Below are 24,092 nucleotides of genomic sequence, written 5' to 3' on the forward strand. Positions count from 1 at the left end.
CTCTGCAATGCGTGCGAAACTTGCGACGAAGCGCCGGTAGTATGCGCACAGCCCGAGAAATCTTCGCGCGCCCTTCTTGTCAGTTGGTCTTGGGAAGTCCGCTATGGCTGAAGTCTTCGCTTGGTCAGGCAGGACTCCCGCGGCGTTGACGACGTGGCCCAAAAGCTTGAGTTCCTCGTACGCAAAGCGGCACTTTTGAGGCTTCGCGTTAACCCCGACGTGCGAATAGCCTCGAGTACAGACTCCCATCTTGCAAGGTGTTCGTCGAAATTTCACGCGAATACCACAACGTCGTCGAGGTATACGAGACAGGTGTGCCACTTTAGGCCAGCTAGCACGGTGTCCACGAATCTTTGAAATGTTGCTGGTGCCGTGCGCACCCGAACTGCATCACCTTGAACTCATAAAGGCCGTCTGGGGTTATAAATGCAGTCTTCTCTCGGTCTCTCTCGTCCACTTCTATTTGCCAGTAGCCTGTATTTAGATCCATTGATGAGAAGTACTTTGCGTGGCAGAGGTGGTCGAGGGCGTCGTCGATTCGGGGCAGGTGGTACTCGTCCTTTTTGGGGATTTTGTTCAGTCGCCGGTAGTCAACGCAGAACCTTAATGTGCCGTCTTTTTTCTTCACCAGTACGACCGGCGCAGCCCAGGGGATTTTCGATGGCTGTATAATGTCGTTGCTGAGCATGTCGTCGACTTGGGTCCGGATGGCTTCCCGCTCGTGTGAAGAGACGCGGTTCTGTGACTGTCGGGTAGGTCGGGCTCCATCTTCGGTTATTATTCTATGCTTCGCTAGCGCTGTCTGACGCAATTTTGAGTTCGACGAAAAACACTCGCTGTAGCGACGCAGCAAATTCAATTTGTTCCATTTTTCTTGGGGTAGCGCCGGGTTCACGTCGAAGGGATGCGGAAGCTTGAAGGTATCTCCAGATGCGCGTTAAAAGTCGGTGACCGCGATCATGTCACTTGCTTCTTGCGTTCCTTCGAGGAACGCAATTGCAGCTCCCTAGTTTAAATGCTGGTACTCCTCCGTTAAATTAGTGACCAAAACGTGGGATTGGCGTTGCTTAAAGCGCGCAATGCCTTTTGCGACGGAGACACCGCGGTCGAAAAGCAACCTTTGGTCACTCTCCACGATAGCGTCGACGTCAGGAGCAGCATCTTCACAGTACACCGTGATCATCAACCTTGCGCGGGGTGGCAGGGTGACATGATCATCCGCAATCATTACGGCAGCACGGCGTTCGGGGTTCGGTTCTGGCGTCGTTGAGGGATCGGGGGAAAAAGTTATCGTCTTGGTCTGCAGATCGATTATTGCACCGGCGTCCGTCAAAAAGTCCATTCCAAGAATTACGTCACGGTAGCAGTTAGGCAAAATAACGAACGCAGCAGGGTACGAGATGGCCTCCTGCTGTGCGTATGTGCGGACCTTCCCATCTGGTCGTAACTTTCTTCAGCTTGATTTGATTGATTGTAGGGTTTAACGCGCCGACGCAACGCAGGCGATGAGGCGCGCCGTAGTGGAGGGCTCCGGATTAATTTTGACCACATGGGGATCTTTAACGTGCGCCGATATCTCGCACACACGGGCGTTTTTGCTTTTCGCCTCCATCAGAAAAGCGGCCGCCGCGGCCGGGAATCGAACCCGTGACCTCGTGCTCAGCAGCACAACGCCTTAGCCACTGAGCCACCGCGGCGGGTAACTTTCTGCAGCTTAGAAGCGAATGATCCGCTGATCACCGAGTAGTCCGCTCCCGTGTCTATGAGGGCGAGTACATCAAAGCCGTCGATGGACGTCGGACGCCGCCTTCCTCGAGTTCCGTGTGCGTCGGGGTGTCGTATCTCGGCTTGTCCGTCTTGGCGGTTAGGCACTATGCGTCGTCGTTATCGTCGTCGTCTCAGCGGCAGGCTTGGTCATGGCGGGTACGCGTCGCGCCGTGTGGCTGTCGTCGTGTTCGGAAGTGATGTCAGGGTTCAGTCGGGTCGTCGGGCAGAGGGCATGTCGTGTATCACGGTGTTCGGTGCGTCCTTGCGTCGTTGGAGGGTTTTCGTTTTTCCGCAGATGTGCAATTTCACCTCCAGAAGTTGCTGCTTTTAGTTTGGGGAACCTTCCACGTGATAAGTCAGCAGTGCTACGGCGGCTCGGCGACTGGTATAGGTGGGGCGACGGCGAACGGTTGAAATGGGCTGGTCCACGGCTGGTGTTGGACAGGTATTCTTCGATCTCCGATGGGCGCTGGCCGGATCGGGGGCGGGGTGCGTCGACGGAGAACCCTCGCAAACCAAGCCTCTTGTACGGGGCAGCGACGGTAGATGTGGTCGGCCTCTCCGCAGTGGTAGGACAGCGGGCGATTATCGTTGGTTCGCCATATGTCCGTCTGCCTCGGCGTCCGGCTTTGGGCTGCAGGGGGTCGTGCGGGCGACAGTGGATGGCGGTACGGCGGGGCCTCTTGACGACGAATTGGAGCAGGTCGGGGTCGACGAACGGGTTCGGCGTAGGCCAAAGCTTGTGGCTCACGGGGTGTTTCCGACGGCGTAGAAGTTCCCAGTGCGTTTTGGACTTATTCTCGGATTACGTCGGTCAGGGAGGCGACTTGTGGTTTCGGCATGGTAGGGAAAATTTTCCTGCGTTCTTCGCGAGCGACGGCGCGGATTGTTTTCCGTAGGTCGTCCGACGCGAATCCTGGGGCGTTGACGGGGTTCGCCGAATACGCGTTGAGTGGTCGATCGTGCTGCCTTGAACGCATGTCCAGGGTTCTCTCGATCATTGAAGCCTGAGTCACGAATTCAGCGACGGTTGTTGAGGGGTTGCGAATGAGTCCAGCGAAGAGCTCTTGTTTAACTCCCCGCATCAGAAAGCGCACCTTCTTCTCTTCTGCCATTGCGGGGTGAGCTCGTCTGAACAGCATCTTCAGCTCCTCAACGAACACTACAACGCTTTCGTTGGGATGTTGGATTCGCGTCTGCAGCAATAGCTCAGCGTGTTCTTTACGCACGAAAGTTGTGAACGTTTTCAAAAAATCCGTTTCGAACATACTCCATGATGTTAGCGAGGTCTCGTGATTTTGGAACCAGACTCGAGCGGAGTCTTCGAGGTAGAAAAACACTTGCCTCAGGGTTTCTTCGTCATCCCACCGGTTGAAAATTCGAACACGCTCCAGCTTCTGTAGCCACTCTTCCGGGTCTTCACCAGGCGATCCTCGGAATGATGGGCGCGCCCGAGGTTGCAGAAGAACGACGGGGGGATTAGCTTGCTTGACCATGGTGCTTGTCGCGACGTCTTTCTTCTTCACTTTCTCCGGTAGTAGACCGAGCTCGGGTGGGAGGCCTTGCTGTCGGCGGCTGGTACGAGTGGGGCTTCTTGGCGACTTGCACAGGGTTTAGGGTGCATGTATTCCGCACCTCCTCCACATGTCACGAAGCCAAAGACGATGCAGTTGTCTTGAAGAAAAACACGTTTATTGGATCGAACTTGTGCTCTCCTAACAACTCACAGAATACACAGGCGGCGAAGCAGCAGTAAACAAAGTGATGTGTGCAGGCGAACGTCGGTGAGTCGAATACCGCGGCGTCTGCTCTGCAGGCTTTTATCTTTCGGCGCGAGTGTTTCTCTAACCGTCGATTTACATCCAGAACATTGTAGATCAAATTCCAGGCCAGTAACTTTAGGCCGAAGCGCTCTTCTTATCCGAATGCGATAGCCTGTGTGGCATAAAAAGAAAGAATGGAACATGCGGTTCGCTTGGGACACAGATAACACAGCCGGGCGCAGACGAGCAGTAAAAACAAACCATAAATAAACAAGCCCAATGCATGGTTTGCGGCAATATAATAGCGCTAAATGTGATGATGATGATGGTTGGATGTTTATGGCGCAAGGCCAACTGGGGCAAAGAGCGCCAAAACAATAGTCGATAATAGGGGTGAAACCTTAAACACTAAGTAAAATCAGCAAAAACAAAAGTAAAATCACAAAACGACAATGAGCATGGCTGGTGTATAGGGCCAGATTTCATGATGCGTGATAGGAAATGAGGTTTAAAAACTTGACGTCGGACAAATACTCAAACACACGTTTCACGGAAACAATGGCATCATCACCTAGGAAAAACGATGGATGTAGGGGAATATGTTGTCTGTAGAGTTCTCTGAAGTGTTTGTGTCGTGTTGTGTGAAGTGCCTTGCATGTGATTAGTATGTGCACTACGGATAGGGCCTCTCCGCACCTGCTGCACTGGGGTCTAGAAGATCCCATCAGCAGATACGAGTGCGTCGCATGGGTGTGCCCTATCCGTAGCCTACCCAAGGCGACTTCCGTGTGTCTGTTGTGTGAGTCAGCTGTGTACCGTCCCAAGTGTGGCTTTATTACATGTAGTTTGTTGTCTGTCTGTTCGCCCCAGTGTGTTTGCCATGTTCTGCGCAGGTGTTGTCTTATGTGTGGCTTGAGGTCTGTGTAGGGTACCGTTGTAATGTCCACAGTGTTCCTGAGTGCAGCAGCACCGGCCCTCTCGTCTGCCAACTCGTTCCCAGCGATCTTTGCGTGTCCTGGGACCCAGCAGAGGACCAGCTCATGCTTTTGTGCATACACGGACATGATTGCGCTGAATACAAGATTAACTATGTGGTTTTTGGGGGGTGTATGCGATGACAGTGCGCGAACAACACTCAAGGAATCTGTGTAGATGATAGATTTGGAATATGATTTTCAAGTATGTGTCGTACAATCAGTAAAATTCCATATGCTTCTGCTGAAAAAATTGTTGTGTGGACGCTCACACTGAAATTCGGACCATGAGCAGCGCAGGAGACCATGGTGGAGGTTTTAGACGCGTCACTGTAAAATTCTGCAAGTGGGTATTTAAACTGCAGAGACAGAAAGTGCTGCAGTATTGCAGCTCGCGGTACCCGATTTTTGTCAAGTTTCATAAAAGAAAGGTCGCACGACACAGGACGAACTTGCCAAGGCGGTAAACTGTTTGAAAAGGATGACCTGTACACATCTAAAAACGAAGCACTGAGATCCGAGGCTCGCTCTTTCACTCTAAGTGAAAAGGGCAGAGGAACGGATGGGCGATTTACAAAGAGCAGAGATGTGGATGTATCGTTAAAGACAGGATAAAAAGGATGATTATTCAGCGATGAAATTTTAAAAGCATAAAGCAAGTCCATGTATGTTCGTTGGTTCTCAAGGCTCCACTTATTACACTCAACATAAAGACTCTCAGCAGGGCTAGTGCGAAAAGCACCCGACGAAAGACGAAGGCCCAGGTGTAGAACTGGGTCAAGAATTCGCAAGGCTGTCTTAGTCGCCGACCCATACACCACACTGCCATAGTCCAAACGAGACCCAACCAAAGCAGTATACAAGCGAAGCAAGAGTTCTTTGTCGGAACCATAGGATTGGTGGGAGAGAACCTTAAGTATATTCATTGTTTTGAGACATTTATTTTTAAGTTCCTTGACGTGGGGAATGAATGTGAGTTTGTGATCAAACACCACACCTAAGAACTTGTGCTCCTTGTTCACAGGAAGCGACACGCCATTAAGAGTAATGTCTGGGTCCGGATGGACCCCGCGCTTCCTGGAGAACACAACGCAGGAGCTTTTTGCAGGATTCAATTTAAACCCATTCTTGTCTGCCCAGCCGGCAAGTTTCTTGACACCAAGCTGGACTTGACGTTCGCAGATTGACATATTACATGATTTATAGGATATCTGGACGTCATCCACATACATGGAAGAAGAGATTGTGGGTGGCAGTGCCTTACCAAGAGAGTTCATTTTTACTATGAAGAGAGTGCAGCTTAACACACCACCTTGTGGCACGCCATTTTCTTGCACGTGAACCCTTGAGAGTGCACCACCGACTCTCACTCGAAACGTTCTTTCTGACAGGTAACTGACAAGAGTGTTTCACATGTTACCCGAGACACCGAATGACTTCAGGTCACTGAGGATCCCGTAGCGCCAAGCGGTGTCGTAGGCCTTCTCGAGGTCGAAAAACACAGTTACGCAATACTGTTTATCCACGAAGGCATCCTTAATGTACGATTCAAGAGCTACGAGTTGATCATTCGTGGATCGCCCTGCCCTGAAGCCTGCCCGGCAGCTCTCGAGAAGGCCGTTGTACTCAAGGAAGTACATGAGCCTGCGATTTATCATCTTCTCGAAGAGCTTGCACAGGCAGCTCGTCAGGGCAATAGGACGGTAACTTGAGGGGGACGACGGGTCCTTTTCCTCCTTCAGGAGAGCTACAACTATAGCCTCCTTCCAAGAGTTTGGAATGTGCCCCGAAAGCCAAATCTTGTTATATAGGTGTAAGAGTGTTAGAAGAGTGTCTGCGTGCAGGTGTTGTATCATTGTGTATGTGATGTTGTCTGGGCCTGGAGCTGAGGTTTTACACGTGCTCAAAGCAGCCCTCAGCTCACGCAGTGAAAACTCTGAGTTATAAGAAGATGTTGACCTATTGTTATCTAGTATAGGCTTCTTTTCGGCCATTTGTTTGTGTTTCATGAAAGTGTTTGTGTAGTTTGCTGAACTAGAAACGTGTTGGAAGTGTGCGAGTGTGTCAGCCTGGTCTTCGAGTGTGTCCCCTGTAGTGCTGACCAGAGGCAGGCTGTGTGTTTGTTGTCCCTTGAGTTTGCGTATTCGTGTCCATACTTTCCGTGTGTCTGTGTAGGAGTTTATTGATGTTATGAATGTACGCCAACTCTCTCGTTTTGCCTCACGGCGCACACGTTTTCCTAATGCCTTGGCCCGTTTGAACAAGAGGAGGTTTCCCGACGTGGGGTACCGACGAAGGATACCCCACGCCTTGTTCTGGGCCTCTCGCGCCCGCCTACAGTCCTCATTCCACCACGGCCTCCGCTGGTTGCGCGGGGCACCAGAGGCGTGGGGAATGGACCTTTCGGCGGCGTCGAGGATGTGCGCCGTGAGCAGTTGGGTAGCTCCTTCAACCTGTAGGTGTCCTATGGATGTGTGGGGTAGTTTGGATGTCTGTGTAAATGTATTCCAGTTAGCTCTTGCTTCATTGAACCTGTTTTGGGAAGATGGACTGCATGGGCCTTTACCTATATACGTTAATGAGGTGGGAAAGTGGTCACTACCGTATGGGTCAGTGCCTACACCCCACTCGAGAAGAGGAAAGAGAACTGCGGAGCCAATCGCCAAGTCAAGATATGAGTATGTGTTGTGTCCTATGTTATGGTATGTAGGCTGTTTATTGTTGAAAAGGCATGCTCCTGAAGATGTAAGGAATTTCTCTATAAGGCGACCTCGGGCATCCGTGCGAGAAGAGCCCCAAAGAGAGTTGTGGGCATTAAGGTCGCCTGTCAGGATGTATGGTTCGGGCAGCTGATCAACCAGCGCCTCAAAGTCAGAGCTTAAAAGTGAAACATCAGGAGGAATGTATATGGAGCATACCGTTATCAACCTATTAAATATTATTGTTCGAATTGCCACAGCCTCAAGGACAGTGTTCAGAGTGACAGGGTGGCATGCTAAAGATTTCCGGGCAATTATGGCCACACCCCCAGAAGAGTGCGTGCAGCCATCCCTGTCCTTTCTATATATCAAGTAACTGTTCAAGAAATTTGTGTGTTTAGAATTCAAATGTGTTTCCTGAACACACATAACACTTGGCTGATAAGCATGCAGTATTTCGTATACATCGTCAAGATTATTCAGAAGGCCTCTGCAGTTCCATTGTATTATGTTTTCTCTTCCCATTATTATGTGTTCAGAGCTACTGGAGTGTGACTATTTATGTAGGGTCTTTCGGGGCTTGGACTCTTGCAAGGGGTTTTCTGGCCTTCCCTACTGACCTGGACGTCGCAGCCCGTTCCTTCCGCTGCGATGAAAGCCGGAAGGGCTCGACGTCCATGTCGTCATCTGAAGGCAAGGGGGTGCCCAGCAGACTGGGCCCCCTTGACGTTGAACCCTTTCGGGTGTTCTTCGCCTGCGCTGCCAGTGCCGAAGGCGTGGGGAGCACGACAGATGGCGCAGGCAGTGAGGCGGGGGAGGGGGTCGCTGCGACTGCCTCCGTCTCCATCTCCGTGCCCTTGCGTGTGCTTTGGGCCGGTGGAGAGGAATCAGTGGATGCAGCGGAATCCCCAACAGACGTTGCCACCACAGCCGCTGCTGGGTGAGCGAGCGGTGCGGAGGTGGATTGGGCTGCCATAGGCAACCCAGGAAGGGGCGGTGGCGGGACCAAGTCCGACTCGCGGTACTGGGTCCCCGCCGAAACCAGATGCGGCTCCGCCCCCCGGCGAGCTGCGTCGGCGTACCTGCCCAGAGGGAAGGAGGTGAACCTCTTCCGTGCCTCTGGGAAGGTGATGTTTTCGTTGACTTTCAAGGCAATGATCTGTTTTTCTTCTTTGAACTTTTCACAGCTCCTAGAATAGGCAGCGTGTGGTCCCTGGCAGTTGGCACAGGTGAAGTTCTCGGATTTACAATTGTCAGTTTGATGATCATGTGCTGCACATTTTGCGCACGTCAATTTACCACGACAAGACGTTGTGCCGTGCCCAAACCGCTGACACTTGAAACAGCGGCGTGGGTTCGGCACGTAGGGTCGGATTGGACATCTCAAGAAGCCTGCGTTGACCGACTCAGGAAGGTTAGAGCGGTCAAGTGTCAGGATTATGTGCTTGGTTGGAATTATTTCATCATTTCGGCGTATGGTGATTCGCCTCACTGCTGTCACGCCCTGATCTCGGAGGCCCTCGAGCAGATCTGCTTCAGTCTCATTCATTAGATCCCGATCAGAGATCACGCCCTGGCAGCTATTGAGGCTGCGATGGGGCGTGATCTTGATGTCAACATCTACCATGCGCGTTTACTTGAGGAGGTTAGAGGATTGTTGTTTGTTTTCTACTTCTATCAAAACTTCTCCCGTTGTGAGTTTCTTATAGGCTTGTACGACTTTCCGATAAGGCTTTCAAGAAACTTGGAGATTAGGAACACAGACTGGGAAGTGATGGGCTTTGTCTTGTCAACAGATTCCATGATCAAAAACCGCGAGAAATTATCAGGCTTTGGGGGAGAGATCGATTGCAAAGGAGGAAAAGAAACTTCGGTGCGGCCCCTTTTCGGGGGCCGATCACGTCTGGGGGGGGGGGGGGTTTAGAAAATGCCATATGATACATTGAAAAGCAGGGAGACGGGGGTACTTTCTCCTTTGACCTTATCCTGGTAGTCAAAGAGGTCCCGGAGCTCCCTGCCTGGTAGACAGGCAGGGAGCCCATCGGCCGGAGCTTGACCAAGGCTCCGGCGGCCACCGTTAGAAGTTTCTACCCTTCACCCTTCACCTTAAAAACACATCACCACGGTAGGGCACAGCTTATGTTGGGGGGCTCGGGGTCCGCGGTATCGCCAGTACCGTCACCAAGATTACTCAAGGTGCCCCGTGCGGGGAGCGCTAAATGTACTTAACTAGAGACCGCTAAACACTTTAAAGGGGCCCTAAATAGGCTTCCGAAGGTCGCCATTTCAATCGCGCAATCGCTAGAGTACCCCTTCACGACAACGTGTACCAAATATTACACCTCTGCGTAAAGCAGGGGCCGCACAAACACGAAAAAAAGATTTCACTTGGCTCACCAACCATACCTTGCCGCCACACTTGCGCGCTCTGACGCAGTTCTTTCCGGCTCTGACGCGCCTCTATGACGCACGAGACACTGCCCAGTGCGGCGCCGCGAACGCGAACCACAGCGACAGCGCTCACCGTGCAACCGGAATCTGGTGGGCGGAGCATGCGCGTCGAGTGCTAAAAAAAAAAAAAAGCGCGCGCAGGGCTTGGCGCAGCCAATGACTGCACGTACATCAAGGAGGGTGATGGATTGCCCTGTTTCTCTCGGTGGTCTTGCGCCGGGTCGATGACGTCGCGGCTTCCACAGTGCTTCGGAGGAGCTACTAGAGGAGGAGAGCCCCAGGCCTTATGGGTGGCCCCTTTTAATGAGCGATAACTCGGCTAATACTTAACGCATTTAAACAAATTTTGCGGCATGACGTTCCTTGGATAGTACTCCAGTGACTGCGCACGCAAAATCGTAACATTTGGCAGCCTATTTAGGGCCCCTTTAAATATACCAAGAGTTCGAATAAAGCGATTGTGGTATAGCGAGAGTTACGGTAGCGTATGCTAATGGTGTTCACGCGCACATGCGCAGACATCTGCGTACGGGTAAGGTACCGCTGAAGGCATTTCATGCAGAAAAAATTACACGCAGAATTATTCTTTAATGAGTGTATTTACTTCGATGTGTTCTTTGACTGGGCGTTTATCACTCGCTTCTAGGGTCATGAATGTGAGTAGAACGAGCAGAAACATGTAACGGAATCATGTAGAATCACGCTTGTACAATCACGTAGCGTGAATAAATCATCTAATATATGTACAACGAATGGGTACAAGTACAGCAAGTTCAAGTACATGTACAGTCTTTGTCAATGATGAAAAACGTTTATTTAGTACCAATCAATGGGGTTTTTAAAACTCTTGCTAGGAGTCGGCCAGTATCCCTTGGGACCTGGCGGCTGCCTCAGCTTGATTCATGATTTTTCGTTGGGCTTCTATACTCGGTTACAACTCAGGAACGGCACCACCTCATGTAGTGTATCACTCCGCCAAAGCGCCGGACCCGTGACGTCAGTGCGCGCGCGTTTTGAAAGGGGTTTGCTATGAATGCGCGATATCGTCTGCCTTGTCTCACGCAGTTTGTTTGTCGTCACTGGAGTCGTTTATAAGCAGATTAAGTCCAAAAAATCAAGCGAACGGCTCACGCCATGTTCAAAATATTCCCAGTAACGCCCTACTTGCGCCGCGCGGAGAAACATCCGGCTACGGTGATAAGGCACAGCGGCAACTTCCGGTGCCGTTCTTAAGTTGTCACCGAGTATAGGTCTGAGCTGAGCATCAGAGCCTCCCATGTGTCTATGGTGTGTGTGCCGTCGGATATCTGTGGGCCAGTCCATATCATGTGGACCATGCTTGTCAGGCTTTCGCAATGTTTGCATTTGGGTTCAAATTGACCTGGCAGAGTTTACTAAGCAGTAGCGGATTTGGGTAAGTTCCAATCTGTAATTTTCGCCAGATTGCATCCTTCTTGCTGAGTTTGCGGTCTGCGTCCAGGTATTCTTTTCGTGTTAATCTGTAGTATTGCGGAATTTCTCGGTAGGTGAACCTCCTGTCTTTTTCGGACATATTGTGCCCTGTGGAAGGGGCGCCTGAGCCTGCCTGGAAAGTGAGTCCTCGGGCGAGCTCGTTTGCTCCTTCATTGCCTCTGAGAGCCTGATGGGCCGGGGTCCAGATTAGTAAAACCTGATGGTCTACCCAGTTTCCTCAAACCCCCAGTGCAGTGCATCTGCAGAGCCTAGAGGCACTGATGGGGCCGATCAAAGATCGGGAGGACACAGCAAACCCGTGGCACCTTCTTACGGCTAACCTAACCTACATGCACATCACCCCACCCTTGGCAGACTGCCATGTGCTCCTTCCACAGTCTTTGTCAAAATTTTGTGGGCCACGGCGACCATGGCCAGAGCAGGGGCGCTGCGCTTACAGCTGTCGGCTGGTTGCGCGGCTAAAGAGAGCGAGGGGAACTTTTGCTCTTGCTTTTGTAGTGTATCCGGTGCGACATGCGCTGCGCAAAGTGCCTGCGCTCAAGCGAAGTGCGCCTGCTCTGAGAAACCGGCCCCGCTTCACTTATCGCGCCAGCCATATTACGAAAGGAAGCGCGATAGTTCCCCTCGCCCTCTTTAGCCCCGTAACCAGCCGACTGCGGCAAGTGCAGCGCCCCTGCTCGGCCGCATACCTGCTCCGGCCACGGTCGCCGTGGCCCACAAAATTTTGACAAAGAGTGTACAAGTGGGTACACGTACACGCGCAACGAGTACGCGTACAATGAGTAGGTGCAAGTACAATGATTGCAAGTTTTTTTGGAGTATTTTGGCATTAATACTGCCGCGGAACATGCAGTAAGATACTTTTGTTGTTTCGTTGTCAGTGCTTTTCAAGCGCGCCTCCCTTATCGTTTGCTAAACGCTGTGTCAAGGGCGTCGTCCGACGGCTCTCTAACCATGCGCTGCAGCCATTACCATACTGTGCCACCCGACGACATTCGAACGTTGAATACGAAGGCTGGGGCTAGACAGAGGTCTGCCGTTGTGGTATAGAGTTTCCGTCTTAGCCTGCTGGTATTAAGGGCTATGGTTCGAATCGGGCTCTTGTGTCATTTATTTTTCACATCTTTAGTACAACAATTTTTTATGCTTACGTTAGATTTTGGGCTTTTAAATTATTTATTTCTGTTCTTTAGGTCCTGATTGGTTACATTACGTTACGGAGAGCGAAGCGGTGCCACACGCAACGCTCCTTTTTCTTTTTTTTTTACAAAACGGTGGTGGGCGTCGCTTCAGTGGAGTGCTTAAAGGGACAGACAACTGATTTTTGTGGTGTGCATGTCGTCTAGCTCATATGGAAGCCAGCGTTTTATGTATTGGGGTAACCGCCAGGAATTTTTAAATCAGTAGGAGGAAGTAATTTTGGTTTTGCACTAAAATTACTGAAATCTGAAAGGTTGCAAGGACTGAGGCTTGGGCATGTTGGTTCATGACTAAAAGGAGGTGAACAGCGCAAATTTGACAGACACGAGAAGAAGGAGACGACACGCACAGCGCGGCGCCACGTGGCGTCTAAACGGGACACTATGTTACGTGTGCAAAAAATTCCGCAGATTTAAACGCGTGATTCTAAAACCGCATTAAAGTATATGAAAAGTTGCACATTATTGTTGTTTTAGCCAGGTCACGTTTTTACACACCTCTTTTAATCTCACGCGCAGCTAAAAGTATGTTGCCGCACGGCTCACTGCAGTGATTGCCAGCATTTCCTTTTGGCGGGTCGCGTTAGGCTGGTAGACCTAAACATTCCGGTTTCCAAAGTTCTATAACGCTATAAGCAAAACCGTTTCTAATTAGGTTGCTTTAAGGGATGTCCTTTCCCTTGGGATAAAGAAAATGTACGCCCTGTGGGACGCCATTCTAGACACAGCCCTTCCTAAAAGCGTAGCTGCGTGTTCTTTGTGGTGCCAGGCCACGCTCGCCTATCTTGCTTGACGGAGAAAGAGTGCAGTGCATTCGTGAATCACCTAGGCTATTCTTGTTTGATTTAAAATGTTCTTGGATGGTTCTAGGTCCACCCCTGCACCAGGTTTGGGCGTAAACGTTGCCTTCTTCGACTCCTCCAGCCCCTTTTTGCAAGTTTCTGCGATGCCATCATCCGCTATCCTAGACGAACATTGGCTGCAACGTCCCACGCCACCCCCCTACCGCTTCCCCTTTGTGTGGCCTAGAGCCATTATAACCAATAAAAGTTGCAACATCAACCAGAAAGAACTGCGCTCTAATTTAAGTACAAGCAAACCAAACGCCGCAGCACTCGGTTCACCTGCCTCTCAAAGGCAGACGCCAGCCTGATTGACTACTGCTTCAAGGTTTGTTCCTTTAGTTTTTTATCCCAATTTCACTCTAATTACAGACTTTATTTCGTGCAGAAATAACGCGTCACTTCCGACTGCACGCGTAGCGGCACTAAAGTTTGCTTCACCGCTACGATGCCCTTTATGCTGGGGTGCACCCTTTACAGGCGAAACAGTGATGGCTGGGCCCAAGAGTTTTGACGGTCAGACAGATAGCGCAAAGTGGGTCAAGTAGCGAAATGATTCTTCGAATTGATATGCACGTTGAGTATAAAGAAGTTCTGGTTGCATGTAATCGGGCACCTAGGCAGTGACTTCCGTGAAACTGTTAATGAATTCAGGCCGTTCTAACTGGTCCACTACCCTTAATTGAAAAATGGACGCAGGGTCGTCAGTCAGTGAGATTGTGAATGCACCGACGCTATAACCCACAATCGTGGGCCGTCGTGGGCGCCGCCATTGCAGCTAGTGACGTTTCTAGCCTACTTGGCTTGGCTAGCCACATGGCTTCTTTTTTGTGTCGAAGCCAAAATCAACAAAAAATGGCAACGTTTTTAGATGCGCAGCATCTCATGCTCGGGGCTGTGTCCCTCCCTCCCTCGTTGTCGTTGTCCGCCGTGCGCACTCTACTGCACATGCGCGTCTTTTCAGCACCGTCAGCGTTTGGGCTGACGTCAGCGCAGTCCACTATAAAAATAAATAGTTAGGCGGCGCCCGGTTTCGATCCCACGACTCTCTGGCCGCAACGAGAGGAACGTGGCGCTTTTCCCACTGCGCTACAAACCGAAACGGGAGCATGTGGTACGAACGCGCCTTATGTCCTTCACTCATTCAAACTGCGTCAAGAAGCTACTGATACAACGAAGGCACGCGAAGCTGAACGCCAACGGAAACGACAAACTGAAAACTAATGGGAACTTGAGTCGACCCCATGGCTGCTTCGCATACTACTCAGGGTTCCCCTACGGGAATATGGCGTAATTTTTTCTTGTTAATCTTGCATGAAACTTCTAAATAATTGCTGAAAACTAGATCTTTTTCGAGCTTCAATTTTATAATAAGAAAATAAAATTTGAATAATCTTTTACAGTAATATTGTTGCTTTTTTTTTTAGCCAGAGACAATTTTCCAGCCTGTTCGTGAGCCATGCCAAAGACAAGTGGAACGTGCCTGGCCGGAGCATGACGGAGCGTTCGCTGAAGCGCGGCTCCCCTAGACAATGGCGCCAGATTTTCCTCTAGTATACATTGGTATGAAACTCTATTCCCCCCCACTTCAGCGCCCCTGTCGTCTGCTCGTACTGTGGGTGAGCAGGCGGCATGCCTTGAGATTATTTTCCGTTGCGTATTCAAAAGTTAAACTCAAACAAAAATGACCGCGTATCTGCTCGCTTCGTTGCAAATGTCGTCGAAAGACGATAGTCTTCCGCCGCCCCTACCGCATTAATGCCTCTCCTCTGTCCTTCCCCCCTCCCCCCCACGCATTTCCCCTCTAGTCTCCCTCCTTCCACAATAAATAAACACGATAGAGGTTTGCTCAAGTCAATTCAATTTCTCCGCGTTCCATTGCTTCCGCGCCATCTGTTGGAACCTTTCGTTACTGTTGTACTCGATTGATTGTAGGGTTTAACGCGCGCAGGCGATGAGGCGCGCCGTAGTGGAGGGCTCCGGATTAATTTTGACTACCCGGGGATCTTTAACGTGCGCAGAAATCTCGTACACACGGGCGTTTTTTTTTTTTTGCTTTTGGCCTCCATCAAAAAAGCGGCCGCCACGGTCGGGAGTCGAACCCGCGACTTCTGTTAGGCTTGAAATTCCGCAACAAAGTCAAGGCTCGGGCTCTTTTTTTTTAGATTTTTGGTCAAAGCATTGTTTCCAAAGTGCATTCCTTTTATTTTCCGTTTGTCAAATCAAGGACATCTAGTATCATTTAAAAGAACGCTGAAAGTACCAGTTAAGTATTGATTTTATGTCAATGTTACATTTTTGCTCAACAATGTTGGCAAATATTGGGTGTGGCACCAGATTTGAACTTTTGGATTTGTTTTGCCCATATAAACTTCTCGCTTCGGGATATATAAAACTTTTGGGCCGGGCGGCTGAATCGACCGACAGATGCGCAAACAGACATGCAGACAGACCAGAATGTTCGGGTTTGAGTTGCCCTCAAAAGTGTTTCACAAACACACTTTGGGACGCGGAGCACGCAATGATCAGGCTTGGTCTCCAAGCGTAACGAAGAATCACACGGGAGAGGCAATCTTTTTTCTGTTTTTATTTGGGTTTGCTTCTCTGCAGGAAAGGAGGAAAAGGGAGGTAAGTTCGATTGAGAAAGGAATAAGTGCAAGTAACGTGGCATGTAGGGCTTACTGTGCGCGGGTCATTCGTTTCCGTTTCATAAAATTTATTCTTCCGCTATTTTTAAGGCTTTGAACTTCCACCACCACATAACAAGGAAAGAACAAAAAAGTGGCATAACAGGCACTGTAGCGCGAAAGCTTCGTCGCAGGCAAAATTCCTCGCTGGCATATATCCACACATAAATAATACGGCAGTAGCTTCGCCTGCTCGGCAGGGCTGTCAAGTCAGATGTCAAGCCAATGCAAGTGGCTCGCCTAGCGGCTAGTCACCGGCTTCTTATGAATCAGCAAGCCAGAGCAACAAGACCTTCTTCAATGCTATTTGCAAACTATCTCTTAGCGAGCGTACGTTGATTTAGACTGCTTGTAGCCTGGTACGCAGATCGTCTGCCTTGTCTGCGAAGCGAGCGGTGGTGGAATCTCCGGGCGGATTTGTCTTTGGATGGCGTTGGCTTATAATACGGATAAAAATAGTTCTTGTCTCAGAGTCGATCTGTTTCAGCGGCTGTAGAGGTAGTCAACTTTGCTCTTGAGACCCTCCATCTCGTCGTGTAGAAGCAGCGCCTCCGCGCACTTGAGGAAGTTCTCGTTCTTGAAGCAGTTGTCCCTGCGCAAAGGAAGAGGGAAAGGGAACAAGAACAGGGACCGAATTATTCTTCTAAAAGAAATTAGCGACGGCGACACAGAGGTGCTCATATTTGAGCTAAGCAGAATGATTTCACTAATAATCTCAGACTTTCGCATGACGCTTTCACGTTGGCAGTGATCGGTTATGTCTAGACAGTCACTATGATGAGTTCTCAATCGGCGCGTCTTATGTTCGCAGCTCGCAGAGTGAGGACAGCGCCATTTTGTAGCCAATGCTGCTACCGGGCTTGTAGATCAGGCCACCGAGACTGACCGACTGGCTGTATTCAAGTCCCCCGAACACAACTTCTGAACGGCATCTGCGCTCCAGCATACGGAACGTCCTCGAAGCACTAAACTTCTACCTCTTCCTTCAACCTCTACATATACCATTAAAGCCTTCATTATTTTATCGTAATTTCAATGTCCCCGCCCGTAGCCTTCCTTCTTTCCCTAGACACCAAACTTCGTCAAAGCGTAACATGGCGCATTTGTTCCCACTGTAAGTAAACATGCATGTTACCACCACCACTGCCACATCTGATACAAATAAAGTCTTCCCCGCTTGTTGCCCCCCCCCCCCCCCCACACACACACACTCACGCATAATGTGTAATGTCATGGTTGTCGTTGATAGTTCCCGGTGACCACAAACGACGACCAAATGTCGGGAAACTTGGTACTAACAGCTCACGTTGTAATTATAGCAAATTAAGCTGTATACCTCTACCCTCGAACGGCTTCGTCTCCATGGGCAAAAACGCCAAGGCCTAAGACGCCGAACGCATGCGTTAGCCTAATAGAGCTCATAATTCGTTTGAGGAAACCAGAAAACAAGCATCGAAACCGCATTGTGGATGATAAGGCGCATGTGAACAATGGGACCCCCCCCCCCCCCCTCCACCATGTGTTCCTAATAAAGATTTTATTTGCGGATTATCTTTGAAGGCTAGGCGGGTCTAGGGTCACCACATATAGCAATTCTTGCCCAAGACGGCGAGCGCATGCGTCAGGCTGGGCAGGACGCAGCATTTGCCGCATATTTGGACACGCTTCTGCTGCTGAAACGCTGTTACACGCGTTATCTTTAATGCGCATTCGGAAGGACGTCAGTCGCGCGCAGCCGCCAAGGAAGACAAGGCAAGCCTACGAGAGTTGACCGACGTAAACGCATAAGCAACAAAATGGCGGCGCCCATGAACCGTCGCGGTGTAAACAAATGCCACGTGATGCGAACTGACGAATGAGCGTGGCGGCGGCACGGAACAATGGGAGAAAAGAGGGCCGATAGTCTGTACCTTTGTCTAGTGACACCAGCTTAGCGCAAGCGACAAGCCCGCCAAGACGACGAGAAACATTCCATACCCTCCTCCATCATCATTTGTTGTGATTTACAACAGCTTTGATCCACCTTCACAGGGCGGGATGGCGACCATTTTTTTTCCAAGGCAGTTGGTGCTCGCGGCGCAGTGGGATTGACAGCGACTGATTAAGAGTTGGGACTGCCTTCATAAAGTGCCTCTCCAGGCGGACATTTCTTTCTGAACTTGACAAGGGCAGCATCGATTTCTCCACCTGACGTCTTCTTGTAGCGCTTTATGTTGTACTATCAGTGGAGCTGGCAGTTGAGGCATCCGACACAGTCACAGGCTATCACGTCTCTGGGTGATTCATTGACATCGAGACCTGCTTTTTTTTTGGTGAAATATATTCTTATGTGGTGGCAGGACAGATGACACGAACGTTGGTTGATGGTGAAGAGTTGGGTTTAAATTATTGAACAGCGGCGATGCAGTCTATTACAAGCAACCACGATATCTTTAGCAATGTGCCCGGGCCATCTACTGCTTCATCGTCGTATGTGTTGTGTGCCATGTAGCTATGAGCCAGTGTCCGCTTCTTTGGCTCTTCGTTACAATATTAAGAAAACTCCCTCTCGGTTCCCGCTCAGCCTCTTGACCAGGCCCCTGGTAGGATATGGGGCATCATTGTTCCGTTTGTATGTTTATATTTTACCAAATACAATAGGCAGGTACACCTTGAGCCACCTGGCATCAGGCTAGAAAATACATGCAGGTCTTCTCATTCTCCACAAGAGAAACCCAACAGACGGACTCTGGTTCTGAGGTACCGCGACTTAAACCCGAGTCGCCGAGCTGCCGACTTGGGTTTAATATTAAAGCGAAGTTTCCCATGCTTAGCGTTCGATGTCGCTGCATAACGCACTGCAGGAAAGCAAACTTTACAGGGTAGGTTTGAAAAAGCGATCATGATGATAAGTGAAGGCCCATCAAGTGCCTAAAAAAACACGCTTCCCGGGGTTCGAATCAAACCTGGATCACTCGCGTTACGAAGTCCACGTCTATCCGATTTAGTCATTCCAACACGGTCGAAGCAGCTTCGCGTTTAAACCATCTGTCTCTTAAAAAGGGACTTTGATTTTTACTCCGAAGCACTATTCCAAACACAATACTATCTTAATAACGAAGCTATCCCTCAGATAAGCCACGCTAAACATTTAGGAGTCACATTTTCTTGCGACCTAACAAGGAACCGGCATATCGAATCTATAACAACGAAGGCAGCCCGCACTCTTCACTTCATTAAGAGAAATTTTAAGCAGGCTCCGCTAGATGTAGGAGAACTCTAATACAGCACAAATATCCGTCCGATTCTGGGATACGGTTGCACGGTATGGGATCCCTTCACGCAGGATCTGATAGGTAGTCTCGAGTCCATACAGAACCGCGCTGCTCATTTTGTTGCGAAGAGTTACAGATTTTCAAGTAGCATTACTCGGATAAAAGATTCCCTTGGCTGGCCTACGCTGGCATCGCGTCGCGCCTTTTTTCGTGTGGCTCTACTAAGAGAGGTATACATTGACAGAACACCACTCAACGAAGACGCTTATCTGGTGTCGCCCGCATATGCCTCGCACCGCCTTGACCACACGCTTAAGGTTAGAGAAACGCCTTCTCGTACAACTGCTTTTATGAATTCATTTTTTCCCCGCATAATAAAATCCTGAAATCAGCTTCCCCCGGCAATCATCCAATGCGCAGGCGACAATGAATTCCTTGTACATCTGCGCAATTATCTTCAAAGCTAAATTTCTACACCATTATTCCTAGTGCACATGTCTGCTTATTGAATACTTGTTTTCTTTTCTGCGCGAGTTTATACACATGTTTCTGCACAAGTGTCTTACTTTCAATGATGCATATTCTTTGTCTATTATGTATATCTTGTATATTTGTAAATGCGTATTTTTCTGTTTGCTTCTCTGTTTCTTATCTTTTATTTCTTTTTTTTTGTTGTTGGCACATTTTTCATGTGTGAAAATGTGTTTTTACCCCCTACTGTAATCCCTCTCGGCGAAATGAAGGTACATAAATAAACAAATATGTCTAACCCCCCAGTTTTCATTCTGGTGAAGCCGATGTGCTCGGCGCCGCTCTGGGGCCCCTTCTTGGCACCGCCGACCCCTCTTTCACAACTATGATTTCCCTCGTCACTACGGATGCCTCTTTCACGAGTTACACAATCGGCTGACAACGGCGGTAGCGCCGGTATGAGATGATTGCGGAGAATACACAGAAGCGCGAATGGGCGTGAAAACGACCGAAAGCCGTCGGCGGCGTTGCCGCTTCAAATTCCACCTCGCCGAGTCGGTGCGAATTCCTCCCTCTTGAAGAGCCACTTGCCCGGTTGGAACGCCGGCGTGACCCCATAATTCTTCTTCAGCTTGAAAGGCTTTCCGAGTGACATTCTCGCCGGTGTGTTTCACGCCTAAGTATGCGCCCATCACCGGTTACCGGTTTATGCGTGCACGGGTTGGGCGTGGAAGGAGTTGGCGTGCAGGCATAGCTGGGATTCATGTCGCTACCGATGGAATGCCCGTTGTGCTGGTGGAAGATTTAAACGTGGAAGTTTCATGGCTCAATCCGCCCTGTCAGCTCTTCCCGTAATCGAGCGATTTGGGTGTGCGTTGTGTTACAGAGGCGGTAACATGCCTTCGACGGTGGAGGGAAACAGGCAGCCACATGTTTGGTCGCTAGAGTATAGCTCGAGCCCTTCTAGGTTTTAACCATGGGATGGACGCTAGTCGTTCGCTTGGAGGAAGAAGACTGGTAACTGAAGAAGCGTCTGCCCGAGCAGAAGTGCGAATGGGAGCGCAAACAACGAAAAGCTGTTGCCTCCTCAAGTTCCAGCTCGTCGAGTAGCTGCGAATCCCTCCCGGATAAACGGCTAGTTCATCCCTCCCGGATGAACGTTCATCCTCCCGTTCATCCCTCCCGGGAGGATTCCGAGAAAGCTGTATAGCTTTCCTTTGTAGCCGTATGGCTGCATTTAGGTGGATGTCAAACTTTCCTTTACAGAAACTTACTCCACCTTGGGGATTTCCCCTAAATCTGGTCGATTAACGGCTAGTTGCACGCGTTAAACGCTGACATAAGCCAATATTATTTGTTCAGTTTAAAAGGCTCTCAGAGTGACATTTTCGACGGCTTCTTTCACTTCTAAGCACGCGCACCTAACCTGTTGCTGATGTGCGCGGGTTGCGAGGGGGGATGGGCGTGCACGCGAATCTACGAGTTTCATGCCCTTACTGAAAACATGCACCCTTGTGCAGGCGGGAGGGTTAAAGGTGAACATCAAACGGCCCAATGCGACCTGTCCGGTGTCCTCTCAGTGGTCGAGCGGATTGGTTTGGTGTGTTATACAAACAGTAAGATGCCTACAACACGGGAAGGAAACAGACAGCTCCGTGTTTGTACGCGAGACTAAAGCTCGGGTTCTTCCAAGTTTCATTAAGCTAGAAGCATAGAGTTTCATACTAATATATACTAGAGGGAAATCTGGCGCTGCAATTGCAAGCCGCCGTGGGTGACGCCATTGCAGCTAGCGACGTTCCTCGCCTACTTGGCTTAGCTAGCCGTACGGCTTCTTTTTTGTCTCGAAGCCAGAAAAGTAACATTTTTTTCTTCTGCATCGTGCATAAGGCTTCTAAATAATTACTGAGAGGTAAATCTTTCTGGAAGCTCAATTATGTAAGAACGAAACAAATTTCAATAATCTTTTATAGTAATATTGTCTATTTTTTGCAGCCAGAGGCACCTTTCAGCCTGTTCAGGAGCCATGCCAAGGACAAGCGTAACGTGCCTGCCCGGTACATGACGGCACGCTCGCTGAAGCGCGGCTCCCCTAGACAGTGGCGCCAGATTTCCCTCTAGTGCATATTAGTATGAAACTCTGTGGCTAGAAGTACGCTCAATAGCAAAGTGCCAACAGACGTGTTTTGTTTCGGGCACTCCGTGGACTGCGTCCAGCTTCGCAGGTCATCCTTCTTCACAGAGTAGAAGGGCACTGATTTTTTTTATTATATTTTGATTCATTGCAGTTACATGGTATTTTTATAATGTAATCACATTAGGTATAAAACTTTTTACACATTAATTTTTTGTAGTTAGGGCGCCTCTGTACTTTTCAGGGTGCTTGCGGCAGAAGACGCAGCCATTTCCCTTCTTCATTGAGCTAAACGGTTCGGAATTCAGCGTATTTGACAGAACAATAGCATACGTTTTGTCTAGCAACAGCACCGACGATTTTTGTTGTTGTTGTTGTTGTACTCATCCTTGTTGTTGATGTTTCTGCAAGTGCCCTTTAAATTTGTTTTTCCTCATTATGAAACTGCTTGCAGAGAAGCATTTTTTACAGGCATTGTAACAGTTTTCAGCGATGCAGGATGAGAAACCGTGGGATCACTCCTACCGCCATACCTTCAGGAAGATGTAGCTGCAAAATGGCCTTAAAAAGATGAGGAACGACAAGTTAGGAAAACGCAATCTTGGAGTAATTTGCTGGCTTACCATTCCCAAGCATTGAGCTGTTCTGCCGATCAGGGGCATAGCCAGGAGGGATGGATGTTTCGGTGACAGAACACCCGCCAAAATTTTTTGAAGGGTTTATTCTCCCCTCTCCTCCTCCTCTTTCGGCCTTTTTTTTTTTCGTAAACGCTGTTCATACATCGCATCGGTATATTAAAATTTAAAAACAAAAACAATAAATAGATGAGCAAATGTAAATGAAATGACGTTTGCGCGCAGGCCACCTTCCCTTTACCGATTTCTTTTCCGGCAACGCATACACACCCCGAAAAATACTCCTGGCTACGGCACTGCTGTTAACCTATTCTGGGTCGTCAGCTTCTATGGTCCTAAGGAGAACTTGTCTAGCGAGCGATTACTTTACTGCACTTCAAAAAGCTGTGTTTTTTTTTAATTTGTGACTACGATAGCACGTCCAAATTATCATCGCATGTGCAACAGAGGAGGCATGTCGACCAAAAAATTATGTTAGCCGTCGATCCACGGACGCAGAGCGGCAGTAAATTAGAGAACGAGACAGCAAGGGTAGAGAGAAGGACGTCAAGCTGATCACCGAGCCGGCGGCGGCAATTTGGCTGCAGCGGCGCTGCGTTCGCATCGCTGCCTCTTCCCGACGCACCCGTCGCCCGGCTTCTCGGCGAGCCCTGGCACAGCTTTTACGCTTTGCTAATGGACTGTGACGTGAGTTAAGTGACCGGGTAGGCGGACAAAGACGATGCAATCTTCATGACGGCGACGAAATGAAGATAGCAGCACTTGTTGTTGGGCGAGTTGGTGCATCTTGTTGAATAAACACGGGCTTTGCACGAAAAACAGCACACACAGACAGGACAGGACACTTTCGGACTATTTCTCTGGGTGTTGTTTTTTCGTGCAAAGCCTGTGTTTATTCAACGAAATGAAGATACTTTCGGGCAACAGAAGGTGTGAGAGGCAGCCAACGCCACTGCTTAATCGAGCGAACGGGACCACCAAAATGATTAGAACGCAAAGCGCGGTTTGCATGGCGTGCGGAGGGCGTGCGAGAAACGCCGTGTTGCGTTTCGTGCGTTTGTGTCTTCTACAAGGTCCAGGACAAGGCGCAAGATGTCCCGTCTAGTGATCCTGCGTGTGCATCAGGCCGAGGCCCGAGGCACACGCCCTGTAAGGCTTTTTGGTCTGTAGTTTCGACAGCAACGTAAGTATCGCCACTCGTTATGTAATGATAGCCGCGTCGTGGGAATCGTATAACCATCCGCACCGCACCCGCCCCCCTCCCCTGGAGTACGCCAGTACATGGAACCGACCGCCTTCACTACGATAGGCAGGCATTTCATTTACACACACTTCTTATTGGAGCTACCATTTAGCGGTAATGCAAAGAAAGACATTGCGCTAAAACTTTCTAAACGTTGCTTGTAAGGTCATTAGGTTTTAGTTACCGCCATCGGTTCCACTCCCCCCCCCCCCCATTTCGCCGTTCCTTACACATTCCGCAAAACAAGCTAGTATTGCATAACCAGTCATGATTAAGGAATGTGCACGTCCATTATATTCACTGACTCTGTCATTTTTTCCTTCTGTTGCATGCCCGTGTTCGGGCCCATTAGGAGACACTTAGAAGAGGTCCGGTCCCCGACCTTCCTTGCTTTTTTCCTTGCCTTTAGCGGCTCTCGTGTGCGGTGGCGTCCCCCGTGAATGCGCATGTTATCGCTCGTTCTGAGCCCTAAGTATAGCTGCCTTGTCGTTGACCTCTCG

General features: G+C 49.7%; 1 protein-coding gene across 1 annotated transcript; it reads right to left on the reverse strand.

Annotated features, from left to right (window-relative positions):
* Positions 1–957: 957 nt before the first annotated feature.
* Positions 958–21,998, reverse strand: LOC144162224 (uncharacterized). Its single transcript, XM_077692688.1, has 4 exons — positions 21,952–21,998; positions 16,363–16,447; positions 2,577–3,368; positions 958–981 (listed from the first exon to the last, which is right to left on the reverse strand). The coding sequence occupies exons 1-4, from the start codon at positions 21,996–21,998 to the stop codon at positions 958–960; spliced, it is 948 nt and encodes a 315-aa protein (XP_077548814.1).
* Between the last annotated feature and the right edge of the window lie 2,094 nt (positions 21,999–24,092).

Source organism: Haemaphysalis longicornis, unplaced genomic scaffold (assembly GCF_048455015.1).
Source record: "Haemaphysalis longicornis isolate Haplotype H1 unplaced genomic scaffold, Haemaphysalis longicornis Haplotype H1 scaffold_12, whole genome shotgun sequence".
NCBI classification, from domain to species: Eukaryota; Metazoa; Arthropoda; class Arachnida; order Ixodida; family Ixodidae; genus Haemaphysalis; species Haemaphysalis longicornis.

Excerpts from the sequence above, each read along its gene's own strand:
- LOC144162224 (XM_077692688.1), bottom strand. The coding sequence starts at position 21,998 with ATGAAGAAGGGAAATGGCTGCGTCTTCTGCCGCAAGCACCCTGAAAA. Across the intron at positions 16,448-21,951 it reads TGCCGCAAGCACCCTGAAAA|GGACAACTGCTTCAAGAACG; the intron begins GTACAGAGGCGC and ends TCCTTTGCGCAG. Across the intron at positions 3,369-16,362 it reads TGGAGGGTCTCAAGAGCAAA|TCGCCAAGAAGCCCCACTCG; the intron begins GTTGACTACCTC and ends ACCCTGTGCAAG.